We start from the raw sequence: 16,880 nt of genomic DNA, 5'->3' as shown, positions 1-16,880 counted from the left end.
ATATGCTAACATCTGTGCATAAACAGTCAAGTTGGATCAAATTTTATGGTCAATAATCAAAAGGATGTAATTCTTCACCCCAAATTGGTCATTAGATATTATATATTAGTTTCAACACAACATACTCTAACCAGCTCAACCAATTCCACTGCTGAATGTTATGAACAGAAGGCACACAATTTAACACAAAAATTTTAACCTATTAGACTTGGATATGGCTATGCATAGCAAATGATATCCACTCCACCTCATCTTTACAAGTTTTGGAATAGAATAAGGAAAAATGTTATACTCATCTATCTATAGCAAAAACTATACCTGACTTAGTTACTTTGTTTTCATCGAATTTTGCTCTTTTGTGATACTGTTTATTTAAATGGTGAGAACACTTGTAATTAAAGTTATACAAATTCTATGCATTTATTCATTTTCTGTATGATACCCAGGGGAAGTCAATATTCATCAATGATAAAGAATGGGATCCTTAATGAAAAAGTCTCAAGTTCAGGTGCTGATTTTTTTCTGTATTACACAAATATCCAAGTGGTCTAGTTTAATATAAAACCAAGGAAATAACAGTAGAGCCTATGAGCAATAAGAATAACAAAAAGGTGATAATGATATGATTCTTCAACTAAAACATACAACGCATTCACATGCTTCTAAAAGAAGTAAAAATAAAAGTACAATATTCTCACTTCTGATTTTTCATAGGCCTACTAATTATGGAACTCTAACATTCAAAATAACTGTTCTATTTTGAAAATAAAAGATTATGACACAATGAAACATGAATGCCTTAAACTTAAACTATGTTTTATTAATAAACACTTACCACTGCGTAAGGAGGTACTTTCCCTAGGAGCTGCAACTTGATTTTTTAAATATGTACTATCAGTAAGTTATGTCTTATTCTTAGAGAAGCTTTAAGGCAAATGGGAAAAATCTTAAGATTTATTTTATTATTTTTTATATGAAATTTATTGTCAAATTGGTTTCCATACAACACCCAGTGTTCATCCCAACAGGTGCCCTCTTCAATACCCATCACCCACCCTCCCCACCCTCCCACCCTCCATCAACCCTCAGTCTATGCTCAGTTTTTAAGAGTCTCTTATGGTTTGGCGCTCTCCCTCTCTAACTTTTTTTTTCCTTCCCCTCTCTCATGGTCTTCTGTTAAGTTTCTCATGATCCACATAAGAGTGAAAACATATGGTATCTGTGTTTCTCTGTATGACTTATTTCACTTAGCATAACACTCTCCAGTTCCATCCACGTTGCTACAAAAGGCCACATTTCATTCTTTCTCATTGCCAAGTAGTATATCATTGTGTATATAAACCACAGTTTCTTTATCCATTTGTCAGTTGATGGACATTTAGGCTCTTTCCATAATTTGGCTATTGTTGATAGTGCTGTTATAAACATTGGAGTACAAGTGCCCCTATGGTTTAAAATCAGACAGAAATCAGATTCACCATTTCTCCAGTCTTACTTGCTACTGAAAGCAATTATTTAGCCTTTCTGAGTTAGAGTATTTTCACTTGTATAACGCAAACAATAGTATCCACTTCTCATAATGGGCGTGGTATATAAATAATCTAGAAATTAGAACAGCTGTGGCCTTATGATTTGGAGTGAATTACCTAAAACTCTTAAGAACATCTCCATATCATTACCTATTTGAATAATTAAATTTGTGTCATGTTCATCTCAGTATGGTTTTGAATTGTAATGAAACAATGCAAATAAAGACTGTTTTGGAAATTATAAAGTTTTATAGGCATATATCTTATTGCAAATCTTTTTTTTTTCATTTGAATGTCTATATCTGTATTACATACTTCTCCTTGAAAGCTTACTTATCTAGTCTCTCCTTTTTAGTCTATTCTAGAGTCGCAGGCACCTCATCCTGGACCACGTACGCAGAAGGATGCAAAATGTGCCCTGAGCTGATGAATACATGTTTGGAAGTGGCAATTCACCTCATCAAACATATAAAGTCACACTTTGTTCTTCTTCTCTACCTAACGATAGTCCATTTATTGCCTCAAAGACTCATCACTGATTAGACAAAAGTAATTTTCTTTGGAGTCATTGATGACTATCTAAAATGACACTTTTGATCTCCCTATTTTGACTTCCATAGACTTTTCTCAATTCTGTTCCTCATAAAATTGTTCCCTTTCTTATTTCTGATTATTATGATCTCCTCTGCCCTCATTTTAAAATGTAATATTGAAACTGATTTGATTCAGGATATTGCTTAAGGGTATAGTCGGTATTGGGTGTTTTGTTTTTATTTTTAATATGTAAACTGTTGTAACAGACTTAAAAGATAGATTTCTTCCCTACCTGTCATACAAGGGGCTCTCCCATCCTTTGGGTGCACTTGTGAAGATGGTTGCTTGATAAGCATAATCTCTCAAACCTCTCAGTGTCTTTATTCAATTTGAAAGATTTAAGCTAAATAAATACATTCTGAATTTAAGACCAGGTAGCCTGGGGCGCCTGGGTGGCTCAGTGGGTTAAGCGTCTGACTTCAGCTCAGGTCATGATCTCACTGCTCGTGAGCTAAAGCCCCACATCAGGCTCTGTGCTGACAGCTTGGAGCCTGGAGCCTCCTTGGGATTCCGTGTCTCCTTCTCTCTCTGCCCCTCCCCCCACTTGTGCTCTGTCTCTCTCTGTCTCAAAAATAAATAAATTTAAAATAAAAAAAAAATTTAAACCGGGTAGCCTGAATTGCCTTATAGCTTTTTAGAAAACTCTATTCTCTTCATTTAAGTCAGTTATTGACGACACAGTGGTGAAAATGGCTATACAATTGGCCGTATTTATACATCAGCACAGAACAGAGAATAACCCATCACATATAATCATGAGATTATAAAGAAGCTTTTTGTCTCTTTGACACACTCTAATGTATTATCTCATTTAAAGTCTTTGTGTTTAGCTAAGTGTATACAATTCAAATAGTGACATGATAGAGTGGCCCACCAGATTTAGACTGCTTGGATTGCTGGAATCCTAGTTTCACCAATATTGTCTATGTTACTTTGGGTAGGTTTTTAAATTTCTCTATGCCTCAGTTTCCTCATCCATAAAATAAGGATAACTATTATACCCACCTCATCAGATTCCTGTGAGTATTAAAAATAAGAATATGTGTAAAATACTTAGAAACTTCTGGACACTTAATAATCAGCCATCTTCTTCTGCCTCCTCCTCCTCCTCATCTTAATTACCATCATCTTTAGATGGGGTATGATTTGTACAGGAAAGCCTCAGCTACTCTGGATGACAGCAGAGGAGTAAAAAGTATGGGTATACAAAATGGAAATGTAGGACAAAACTGCTACCTCTCAAAGAAATGCATTTGTGGTAGAGGCTGGATGAATGCTCTCCATTTCCTTATCCTAGTAGTATAGGAAGACTATATTTCCCATCATTCTGACAGATACACTAGGGTATGTCATTGATTTCCAGCCAAGGGCATCAGAGTGGAAGTGATACATATCACTTCTAAACCAAACCATATATTTTCATGGTCACCCACTCATATTCTTTCCCATATCTGATAAACTCAGATGTCCTTTATTTAAGATAGTAGCCCCAAGAGGTGGAAGGAGCAGGGGTCCCTGCATTCACTGCTGTAGAGTCAAACATCCTTTATCAGAATGAGTCATGAGCAACAGAAAACGCTGTCATGCTAAGCCTTTGAAAATTTTGAGTTTATTTGGTTCAAGATCCTATTCTTGTTTTTTTATACTGATTACTAAGCTAATACCACTCAGCTCTAAATTCTTCTCTATTCCACTTTAAGATGCTGGAGCTAGGGGCTTTCAAACCAGATTTCTCCTTTGACATTACCTCTTGGTCAAGTTCTGCCAATACTAGGGTTAATGAAAACTAGAAGACAGGGAGAGAAAATGGATTAACTTCTTGCTTACCCTGTTTCTGCTAGTGTCATCTCAGCAATGACTTTTTAAGTCAGCAGTGGAAGGTGGGTCCAGTCTTTACGTTTTCTTCATACTCCTGGAACTATCCATATTACACCATCCCCCCTTCCTCCCACTTAAATATGTAAGGGCTGAGAAGAACATCTCCTTCATGGTCTAGGTCTAAGACCCTCAGAGCCTCTCCCCTAAGCTCAAGTTCCCTGCATCAGTTGAGAAGCATTCCTCCTCCACGTCTGAGGGGCAGTTCTGAGGGACCTCTCCTTCAACCTCTTAGGTTCCAGTAACTTCTGCCTCCTCCCACTGTTAGCTCTCTGTGTGGGTGTTTGTTACTTCTTGCAATTACTAAACATGTATACCTGTTTTGTTTTGTTTTGTTTTTTACTTTTTCAGTCTTTCAAGAGATGATTAAATAAATGTTCATATTACATTCTTTGTTAGAATTACTGTTGTCTATTTTCCTTACTGCGCCCCAACTTTTACAACTATTCAAATATAGGAATTGGTAGCCAAAGCCTGTGCTACTATAACAAAAACCTAAAATATCTGGCTTAGGTGTTAGGCAATGGGTGGTGAGGAAATCAATTTCAAAAGTAGGAACCATCTATCCATATGATGTTTTGGCAAAACTCTTGGCAAAAGAGCTATTTTTTTTTAATTGAATCAACTTGAGAGGCTGACAGTGGGCCTGCTGGGCTGGCAGCACTCTAAACAGACTGAAAAACAAAACTTAATAATGTATGTTAATGATTATTGGCTACATTCAGCAAAGTGTTATAAAAATCTCAGGAACTAGCGTAAAAGCAGATCTGTTTTGGAGGGCCTATTGGACGAAATGTCTGGCTTCTTCTAAACCCTAAATGATGGGATATATGACATTGATGTAAATGTTGAGTAACAAAGATGCAGTAAAAATTTACATTTGTATAAAGTCACTCCAGGCAAATATGAGATTTAGAGCTGACACTGAATAAAACATCTCAGTTGAATAAAGTATCTCTGTACAAAGATCAGGTTAAGGATGTAATCCTCCAGCCTAATTTTCAAGACAATATCATCTTGAGAGAGAGACATGTGAGAAGAGAAAGTCAAGGGCATCCAAGAAAGAACTTCCTTAGACACATGGACTATCAGGGAGCAAAGAGATCAGAATCCTATAAAGCTTTCTGAAAACTGTAGTTTCAAAATACCATGATACCAGAAATATGAACCTTAAAATATTTAAGACTTAAAACAACTCTTGCTCCCATAATTTTCCCAAAAAAGGAAAAAAATATTTTAAGGCTATATAACCCTAAATAGGCAATTTAAATGTGGACAAAGAGAATAAAAGAAAATGAAGACCTTCTCAGAAAGCACATCTAGAGACCAGAGAGAACCACGAACAAAGAAGATCTTCCATGGAGCAGGGTGAAAGCCTATTCAAGGATCCTCCCTGATCTCTATGTTAGGGAGACTTTATAATGTTTGTGCAGCAGGATTTCACCTCTGATTTCCATGTATTTCTGATTCTTTCTTTTTTCAAGCATGAATATTACTGTTGTTTTCCTCTTCCTACTCATCTCCTATACATTGAGTATATATGTATGTTGGGAGCTGTTTGTAAAATACAGATAACTGATTCATAGGTGATTCACCATCATTATCATTCGATGAGGACAATAAATAACCAGTGATCATGGACTTGAGCTGAAACTAGTGACTGCAATATTTTTGTTATTTCTCTTGGAAAATAATAATCCTTTTTCATGAGGGAGTGGAAACATGACATGAATATTTGGCAACCAGAAGGAAGGTCTATGGAAGTGATGGCCTAGGTGCTCCCTAATTACATCTGCTCTACCTCGTCATGTAGCTTCCTAACATTTACCAGCTTCTCTTGCAGTTCAGATGGGGTCATAAGACTACGTTTGGTCAATGGAAGGCTATGCACACATTCAAGGCTGCACAGTGGCCCCCACAGTGTCTTCCTTTTCCTTGGGGACCTAAGAAGCCATGTGCTTAAGGAGGCAGCATCAAAAGATAAAAGGAGCACGTATCTCTAAATCATCATTTGACAATGAAGGAGAGCTGCCAACATACATTGGCTATGACATAAGAAAGGCATAGTTTATTTTTCTATGCTGAGAAACCAAAACGTTGAAATTAGGTTACAGTGGCTAGAGGTTATCCACCTAATACAGCATTACATTTTTAAATATTAATTACTGGATTTATTAAATTGGTAACATGACTTTTCTTTCTACTAACAGTATCTGGATGGGAAGAAAATGTCATCAAGAAAGTGAGGCAGCATGGTGTAGTGGAAAAATCCTTGTCTTGAGAATCTTGGCTACTAGCAATCTTTTTTTTTTTTTTTAAATCACTTACTAGCTAAGTGACACTGGAAAAGTCAATTAATTTCCCCACAGTCCACATGTGGAAAATTAAGCTAATATTGGGTTACCCAATAATAGGAGAAATCCAGGCCAAAAGTTTTACCTAGGATTTTTATGGTTTTTATCTATGGTTCTATGAAATACAAATTAAGGACTAAAACCATTCTAATAAAAGCACAGAAGTACTTTTTTTTTTAATTTTTAGCTTTTACATGCCTGACAAGTCCAGCTTTATATATAAATATTGTGTAACACATGTTTAGATGGTGTTAACTCATGCCAAGAAGTTTTATTGAAAATAATAATTTACCAGAGATTGTGTTAGAGTAAGATAAAACAGTACAGATGATAATTTCAAAAAATCTATTTCCCAGGACTTTGACCATCTAATTGTGTTGCATACATTTCTTCATACGCTTGGCCCTCTCCTCACAATCTAAGATGATGAAACTTAAGCGGGATTCCGCTTCTATGTTTTGTCAACTGAATACCTATTTCTTCACATGGTTTCTCCTGATATTCACTCAGTAATGTTTGCTCAGGATCATTATTTCTACTTAAAATAACGGAAATTATCAAATAACTCAAGAGCAAAATATAAACCCAAAATCTTTGCTCACATTTAATTATATGTTCATCAACTAATAAGTCAGGCTAATGAAAGACACTCATGTCCATATAAAATGGCAAAACAACTATTAAAATATATCTAACACGTCAATTTGAAACTTAGAGACTGAATGGAATTTTCCCTCTTTAAATCAAAATGAAGAATGTTGCAGCCAAATCTAAACAAAGAATGCATAAAACCCCTTTTGCTAATGAGTTCTTCTTTCTCAATCACTGGAAAATAATGGCTAGCTAAAGCTGAGTGTTTGAATTTAAAGCAGAAAACAAAAAATAAAAGGGTATATTATTGATTCACTTTTCAAATTATTTTTGCAATTCTTTAATTCACAATTTTATATAAAATTATAATATTAATCCCTTTTTCAGACATTTTTAGAATATGTAGGAAAACACAGAAGGAACGATTCTGAGTTTTCACTACTTTTGGGTAACTCTGTACTTGGTTTCCTCCACTGATTTCATTACACAGTATAGAATGCAAGATATGAACTTTAAATAACTCTTTAAGATCACTAACACAATGGAGGGGTAATGCCCAAGGAAAAACAACGAAAAAGAACTTGTTTAATCTGAATGAAGCTCCAATAGTATATGACATTAGATATTTTTTATTAATATAAATTGCACTGAATCTATATGAACAATATAATGCAAACACTATAGTAAACAAATATAACGTTTACTTAAAAACTTATTCCTTTCTACATTTCCTTATCATTCCATTTACATACAAGCCATTTTGAGGAAAAATAACTTTTCAACTCACCAATGTGGAGGTTTGTGAGGCATCAGCCAAATCCCCTGAGATCTCGGGTGTTCGCGTGTTGTTTGGGATTCTGTGAGGGTTACGGGCTATCGCTTCACACCAGCCCAGCATTTTCTCCTTCCTCTTATCCCTTTTCAATTTCTGAAATTCTGAAAATAATTTACATTCCCTGAAACAGGTCACTTATTTTAGTTGTCTTCTTTTGGAAAATGTACTTAATTGAAATTAAATAAGCGTTTTAATGATGTATTAACGGAGACATTTTATTTTAATCAGAGGTTATGAGGAGGAAAAGAAGAATATGCTGATTATTAATAATATCCCAAGACATAAGGCAATGAAAACAGCACATTATTTATTCAAAGAGCCTAACATCTTTTATACCCCAATTTGTGACACTTCTAGACGGTGGGAGTTCCTTGCATCAGGTTCTAAGAGTTATTTTCAAAGATTAGTTTATAACACAAGTTCTTACCTTGGGAGCCAAAAACATTTCCAGTTCCTATATATCTACATATTTCAATGACATCTAAAATTAGGCATAGCTTTTCGGCTGTGCCCTACAGATGCAAAATAAATTGAACACAGGTCAGTGATAAAGATTTCTCATTCTGGCAGTGGCATGATTATCTCCCTCATAAAGTTCTGCCAACTGAAGAAGGAGAAATTTTAGTGCAAGCATGGTAAAGGCAGTGTATGACATCCATCACCAGTATAGTCTATTCAAAAATAATAATTTAACAAATTTCCTTACTGTATCCTGAGTAAAAATATCCCACAACTCTTTCTAGATTTCCAGAATTTTCTATTTGGGGAGGTTTTTGTTTTTGTTTTTTTGTCTCTGAAAAAGTATTATCAACAATGACTTTTATGTAACGGAGAAAACATTGTTTCCCTTGTAAAGTTTTACAGCCTACTTTTCCACTCCACCACACTCAGTAATTAGAAATAGTTTATTGCAGGTCTTTAGTTAAATGCATTACACTGTCAATTAAATATCAGAAATAATGTGGAGTAATTATTTTTCACAGCATCCAAAGCAATTAGCAATCTGGTGGTTTATAACATTTCAGAGATTCAAAATAGCACATTTCATAGCACTAAGAAAAGTAACATAAAGAAAGGTTGCACTAACGGATTGATGAGTTATTACTCTAAATGACAAAATACTCAAGTTAAATGGATCTGAACAGTGTAGATAGGGATTTTATTTAAAAAAACAAACAAACAAACTTCAGGGGGACAGTTCAAGATGGCAGCCTAGGAAGACCCTGGACTCACCTCCCTCCATGCACACATCAAATCTACAGCTACGTATAGAAAAACTTTCTCTGAAAAAAATGTGAAAACCACCTGACCAGCTCCTCCACAACAAAGGACAAAAAGCATATTGAGATGAGTAAGAGATTCAGATATATGGTCTTACCCAAACCCTGCCCCCAGTGCGGAGACCCACAAGCAGGAATGATCTCACAAATAAGAAGCATATCCCTGAAAAGCAAGGGTTAAGAGTCCCACATCGTGTTACTCAACCATTGGGACCTCCACCAGAGATGTAAACCCCCAAAAGTCTGGCTATGAAAACTAAACAGTCTTATATCCAGGAGATCCAAACGGCCATAGGAAACAGAGACTTCAAACTTAAAGGGCTTGCACAGGCTTGCTTGCCCTGGAGCCCAGCACCAAAGCAGTAGGTTGAAAAGTAGTTACACAATGCATGAAGAAGATTCACTGGCTAATCTTAAAGCATCTCTGGAGGGTCAGAGGCATGTTGGAACTCGCTCCAGGAACAGAGGTGCTGGTGGGTGACATTTTTGCACTCTCTTTCTACATTGCCATCACTGCCTACACTGACCCAGTGTTTCCCCTCAACCCAAACTGCTAAACCCAGCAGGTGGAGGTGTTCCAGCCTGGTACTTCCCCATAGCCCAGGCTTGCTAGACCCAAAGGGCACACATGCCCTGGCCTGGGGCTCCCCCATGGCCCCACCAAAGGCAACAGGTATATGCAGTTTTCTCAGGGCATGCCACTTGAATACCAGGTTCTGGTGGCCATGGGGGCTTGTGTTTCCAGCCTCCATGGGACTGAAAGAATCAAAGACACTTTTGGGCAGGCTATCACCCCAAGGCACTGAAATATTTGCCATTTTTCTGTGACTACTTCTTGAAGACATGGAGAAATAGCTGTTTTGCTTAATATACAGAAACAGAGAGAGTCAAGCAAAGTGAGAAAATAGAGGACTAAGTTCCAAATAAATGAACAAAGTAAAACCTGATAGAAAAGCCAATGAAATGGAGCAATTTTCTTAGTAACATCATCAAAGTAATGGTTATGAAGACACTCACCAATATTGAGAAGAATGGATGGAAGGAATAAGAAATTTAACAAGGAGATAAAAAATATAAGAAAGTACCAAAAAGAAGCCACAGACCTGAATGATATAATAACCAAGCTGAAAAATATACTAGAGGGGTTCAACTGCAGACTAGTTCTGCAGAAGAAAAGATCAGTGACCTGGAAGACAAGGCAATGGAACTCACCCAAACAGAGCACAAAAAGGAAAAAAAAAGTTCAAAAAGCGAAGACAGCTTAAAGGACCCATGGAACAACATTAAGCAAAACATTTGCTTTCTAGGGGCCACAGAAAAAATTAAAAATACCTTAAAACAAATAAAAATAAAAATTCAACATGCCATAATCTATGGAATGCAGCATAAGCAGTTCTAAGAGAGAGGTTCAGGCCTACCTCAAGAAACATGAAAAATATGAAATAAACAATCGAACTTTATACTTAAAGGAATGAGAAAAAGAGGAGCAAACAATGCCCAAAGTTAGAAGAATGAAAAAAACAATAAAGACTAGAGCAATAATACATGAGATAAAGACAAAAAAAAAAAAAAAAGACAACAGAAAAGATCAATGAAACTGAGAACTGGTTATTTAAAAAGAAAAACAAAATTGATAAACGTTAGCCAGATTCACTAAGAAAAAAATGGGGAGGGAGCTCATATAAGTAAAACCATAAATGAAAGAGAAGTTACAACTGAACTCAAAGAAATACAAAAGATCCTAAGAGACTACTATGCAAAATTATATGCCAACAAATTGGATGATCTAGAAGAAATGGATATAGCCTTAAAAACACAATCTTCTAAGACTAAATGGTAAACAAATAGAAAGTCTGAAGAGAACAATTACCAGCAAGGAGATTAAATCAAAACCTCCCCTCAAACAAAAGTCCAGGACCAGATGGCCTCACTGGTAAATTCTACCAAACCTTCAAAGAATATTTAATACCTATCCATTTAAAACTCTCCCCAAAAACTGAAGAGGAGGGAATCCTTCCAAACTCATTTCACAAGGCCAGCATTTCCCTGATACCAAACTGGAGAAGGACACTAAGAGAAAAAAAAAAAAAAAAAAAAAAAAAAAAAAAAGATATACCAAATATCCCTGATGAACACAGATGCAAAATTTCTCAACAAAGCATCAGCAAATCAAATGCAACAATACATTAACAGGAGCAAATACCATGATCAAATGGGAGTTATCCAGAGATGAAAGTATGGTTCGACATCTGCAAATCAATCAACATGATATACCACATTAACAAAATGAAGGATAAGAAGCATATATTATTATCTCAATAGATGCAGAAAAAGAATTTGAGAAAATTCAACATCTATATTTGATAAAAACTCAAAAGCCTCCTCTCAGCAAAGTATGTATATAGGAAATATACCTCAACATAATAAAGGATATATGACAAGCTCACAGCTAACATCATACTCAGTAGAAAACGTTTTAGCTTTTCCCCCAAATCAGGAACACCACAAGGATGTCCATTCCTACCATTTGTATTCAATATAGCATTGAAAATCCTAGCCAGAGAAATTAGGTAAGAAAAAGAAATAAAAGACATCCAAATTGGAAAGAAAGAAGTAAAACCGTCATTATTTATGGATGAGGTGATTTTATATATAGAAAAACCTACAGACTGAACCACAAGTGTTAGAATAATCAAATTCAGTGAAGTTGCAATCTACAAAGTCAATATACAAAAAGCTATTGTTTTATCCACTTATAACAAACTATCAAAAAGAGAAATTAAGAAAACTATCTCATTTACAACTGCATCCAATGGAATACAATACCTCGGAATAAATTTAACCAAGGGTGTTAAAGACATTTGCACTGAAAACTATGAGACACTGATGAAAGAAACTGAAAAAGACACAAATAAATGTAAAGATATTCCATGCTCATGGATTGGGAGAATTAATATTGTTAAAATGTCCATGCTACCCAAAGAAATCTATAGATCCAATGTAATTAACCTCTATCAAAATTCCAATGGCATTTTTCATAGAAATAGAACAAATAATCCTAAAATTAGTATGGAGCCACAAAAGATTTCAAACAGCCAAAACAATCTTGAGAAAAAAACAACAAAGCTGGAGGCAACACGTTCCTTGTTTTCAAACTTTATCACAAAGCTACAGTGATCAAACAGCACAGTATTGGCCTAAAACAGAAACATAAATCAATGGAACAGAATAAAGAGCCCAGAAATAAACTCATGCATATACAGCCAATTAATTTATGGTGAATGAGATAAGAATATATAATGGAGAAAGGACATTCTTTAAAATAAATGTTGATGGGAAAACTCACAGTCACATATTTAAAAAAATGAAATGGGACCACTATCTTATATCATACACAAAAATTAACTCAAAATAGATTAAAGGATTGAATGTAAGACCTGAAAACACAGAACTCCTAGAAGAAAACACAGGCAGTAAGCTCATGACATCACTTTAGGTGGTATGTTTTTGAATCTGACTTCAAAGCCAGTGGCAACAGAAGCAAAAATAAGTAAGTGGACCACATCAAAATAAAAAGCTGCACAGTGAAGGAAACCATCACCAAAATAAAAAGGCAACCCAATGAATGGGAGAAGATATTTGCAAATCATATATACTATTATAATGGGGTTAATATCCAAAATATATAAAGAACTCATATAACTCAACAACAACAACAACAATAACAACAACAACAACAAAATGATTAAAAAATAAACAGAGGATCCGAATAGACCTTTCTCCCAAAAAGACATACAAATGGCCAACAGGCACATGAAAACAACTCATGTTGTCCTCATGTTTTCTCATGTTTTCATGAATGATGCTCAACAACATTAATCATCTGGGAAACGCAAATCAAAACCACAATGAGATCACCTCACACCTGTCAAATGGCTATTGTCAAAAAGATAAGAAATAAGAAGTGTTGGTGAGGATGTGGAGAAAAGGGCTCTTGTGCTCCGTGGTAGGAAGGTACAATGGTGCAGCTACTATTAAAACAGTATGGCAGTTAAAATAGAACTACCATAGGAAATAACAATTCTATTTCTGAGTATCTTAAGAAAATGAAAACACTAATTTGAAAAGATATGGAAACAACCAAAGTGCCCATCAACAGATAAATGGATAAAGAAGATGTGGTATATATAGTGGAATACTACTGAGACATTAAAAAAATGAAATTTTGACACTTGTGACAATATGAAAGGACTCTGAGGGCATTACACTAAGTGAAATAAGTCAAAGACAAATATTGTGTCATTTAACTTAAATATGAAATATGAAAAAAAAAACAAATGAACAAAAGCAAAACAAAACAAAACTCATAAATCCAGAGCACAGATTAGTGGTTGCTGAGGGGAGGGGAGCTGAGGGATGGATAAAAAGCAAGTCAGAAGGTACAAGCTTCTAATCATAAAGTAAGTAAGTCATGGAGATGTAACGTACAGCAAGATGAATATAGTTAATAACATTGTTTGCACAGTATGTAACTATACGGTGAGAGGGGAAACTAGATTTGTGGTCATTTCACATTATATACATATATCAAATCATCCCGTTGTACAGCAGAAACTAATATAATAGTGTATGTCAATATACCCCAATAAAAAAAACTTTCATATAAATTTAGTTTAAGATACTCATTAGAATGGATTTCTTAACAAGACTATTGTTCTGAGTGAATCATTCATTTGAGATACAGGGAAATGGTGAGGGAGCTTGAAAACAATTGCTTGGGTGAGCAACAAATTATTAATGTTCAACCTTTCAACTGCTTCAGGTTTTATTGAAAATTCTTATCTGTGTTCTATAAAATCTGCATATCCGACTAATTCACACTCCACAGAAGGTAAATATTTCCACATTCCCAGTACACAGTATCTTGGTTACTCATCAGCTTTTAATTACATTTCTTGAAGTGTGCTAAGAGTAAATGAAAATAAGTATCTTTATTCAAAGGCAAGGAGTGAAATGATACATAATGACCAAAACAGTTTAATCAAGTGTAAACAAATGTTCTACTTGTAAGTCATTTGCGTTTTTTTTTAAATTAACTCTATAATGAAATATCACTTTAGTACTCATAATAAAATGCTGAATTCATGCATGAACAAAAAGCATAATAAAGTGGACCACAAAATCATGGTATCATCAGTACCCATTCTGGGATATGTTTTTAAAGATAGCCAACTTCTTATTTCCCATTCAGCTTTTGAGATTAAATAAGGCTGTTTAATTCCATTGGCAGCATGCTTTATTGGTGGTAGTGGTATAGCTACGTTCCTTCCTATTCAGTCAACGTGAATCTGTAAGTGTTTACTGAACCCCCTACTCTTTGGTAGGTACTGAAGTAGGCATGGAAGAGCCATATTTTCATGTTTTAAGTTGGACTCAGTGCATTACAGAGAATTTTAATTTCTGAAAGTAACTAGGATCTTTCTGACTCTCTAATTTTTAGATTTGTAAACTTATTTGCTCAATTCCCAGGTGACTGCCTGCTCCTCTTGATCTCAGATGGCTGTCGTTCCTGAAGCTAGCTCTCGCAAATCATCTCTTAGAACTGTTTTGCTGAACTGCTATCAACAAATCATCATGGCAAGAGCTACTAAATTTTGGCCAAACTTGCTGACGTAGCATAACAAAATGCATTCTAATATTCTTTTGCATGTGACAATTATTCTCTTAATTCTAGAATGACTAAGTAGGCTAAGTAACTCAACAAATTAAAATACATACTGTTTTTATCTAAATAATGTGTTTATAATAATAATGGAATATTCACCATGGACACTTCACTCTCAGTGTGGGAAAGAAGGGAAAGAAATGATACATGGCTAGGGCCTGGAAGATGACAAAGCTCATAATTTAATTCAAACATATGCACAGGAATATGCATAATGAAAACTAAAATGTGTAAAATGATAAGAACAATCCAACTCCATAGCTTCACTTTAGCCTTTTATTACATGAATAAAGAATATATGAAAATATAACAAGGGTCTATGATGGTTATATTACTACTGTGGACACTCACATCATACTATAAGGCAGGAATTTTGTCTAATGACTCACTCTATATAATAAACATCTACTGACCTTACCAGCTACTTTAGAATCAAAGAATTCTATCTGAAAGAAACCAAAGTTTAAATGGCCAAATTTTGAAAGCAGCATGGGTATAGGAAAATTGAAAAAGAGAGGATGGGGGATAAAAGGAGAGATCCATTGCCTCATTACGTCAATTCTAGTGAATAAGATACTGTGATGGTTGTTCAAAACAGTATCTTTTCTGTTTTCACAGAACCCTCAGACTTACGTCTCATTTTAAAGACATCATTTTTGCACCACTGATGATAAAGCGGAAATTCCAGAGACAGGTTAGGTGATTTGAGATAACTGAAGGGTTAATAATGTTGACTGCTGAGCCTCTGCAGACCAACATTCTTCCTACACAGGTCAGGAGTACTTATACTCTTAGGTGTAAGAATGTACTGTCAGTCAGAAGGGTAGGCAGATTATGAGCATTTATAATTAACCCTAAAGCACTTTAAGCTGTAAGTATCATTAGTAATATATCAGAATAGGAAAGTGGTCATTAAGCATTCATGTTAATTGCTATCTAACCATTAAACCAAGCTAATGTGAGACGCAGCAATGAGAAACTTATATAATGATCATAGGAAATTAAGATTTAACTAAGCTTAATTTTAATATGCTACTTCAAACAGATATTTAATTTAATAAATAGGAGCACAGTGCACTCTCTGTGAACTAAACTGACAACAAATTAAAAATATGAAGAAAAAAAATGCAAGGCAATTGGGTATATCTCATGGAGAATAATTTGCTTTTAATTCAGGAAACACTAAATACTTCCTTTGTGCCAGACACTATGCTTGGAAGTATCAGTACAGAGATTAAAGAGATCCAGAGCTTAGAGCTAGTAGGGGAATGTGACAAATAAAGTAGCTTCTGATAGCAGTGCAATGAGTACTATGAAAATTTTGAGAGAAGACACTTGGCTTAGTATCAGCTCAAGGAAAAGGTCAATTTTAGATGACTTTCCAAAGAATATAAAATTATAAATAGTTTATGTGACAATTAAAATTATGACTATTCCAAAGGTTTGTGCCACTACTAGCTGTGTTGTGCAACTCCGGGAGGCTCATTCACATCGTAATCTGTGTAAATGGTTGCTGTACTTCCAAGGATGCTTTTCGCATAAAACGCCATGTGAATGGTGCTCCTGGAGCCATGCAACCTGGCAGAGACACAGCCCTGCTCATCTCTTCCAGTGAAGCTTATAACATTTACCTTATTGCATCCCAAGCCTAACATAATTCAATCTTCCCAACAGAGAAAAATGCAGTTGTGTGCCTCTACCTTGCTTTTTTACCTTCTCAACCATTTCCTTTCTACAATTTGCCAACCATATCATAGCCAGTACAGTTAAGGGCTCAGCCAAATGCTTCCCCTCTTCACCACATACATATAACTGAGAAAGCTCTCCCCCCACACCACCATAAAGACAACCATACTCAAATTTGGGATTTGAGCATAGTCCTTCTGAGGATCTGAAAGCACTTTCCCTTTGAAAATCTTAGAGCTTTTGCTACACATTTCTTTACTTAAGTGTCAGTAAGAAATACAAAACCTAAACATTTTAACACTTTCTGCCCCCAAATAATAATGAAGTCAATCTCCATTATTAAAGTAACAACTTGCAAGTAAGTGAAGAAAGGGGGCCGGTGGAAATATGCTTCCCTTCCTCATTGGACTG

General features: G+C 35.2%; 1 protein-coding gene across 5 annotated transcripts in view; it reads right to left on the bottom strand.

Moving 5' to 3' along the window:
• The window catches only part of MARCHF1 (membrane associated ring-CH-type finger 1), an 853,816-nt gene that overhangs the window by 299,523 nt on the left and 537,413 nt on the right, over positions 1-16,880 (bottom strand). For all 5 annotated transcript variants that reach the window (XM_053216753.1, XM_053216752.1, XM_053216751.1 and 2 more), the window contains one exon: positions 7,731-7,879. In XM_053216753.1, the coding sequence (XP_053072728.1) occupies positions 7,731-7,841 (111 nt within the window). In that variant the 5' untranslated portion in view covers positions 7,842-7,879. The remainder of the gene's footprint in view (positions 1-7,730; positions 7,880-16,880) is intronic.

This window comes from Acinonyx jubatus, chromosome B1 (genome assembly GCF_027475565.1).
Source record: "Acinonyx jubatus isolate Ajub_Pintada_27869175 chromosome B1, VMU_Ajub_asm_v1.0, whole genome shotgun sequence".
In the NCBI taxonomy this organism is placed as follows: domain Eukaryota; kingdom Metazoa; phylum Chordata; class Mammalia; order Carnivora; family Felidae; genus Acinonyx; species Acinonyx jubatus.
This window is presented reverse-complemented; position numbering and strand designations above follow the sequence as displayed.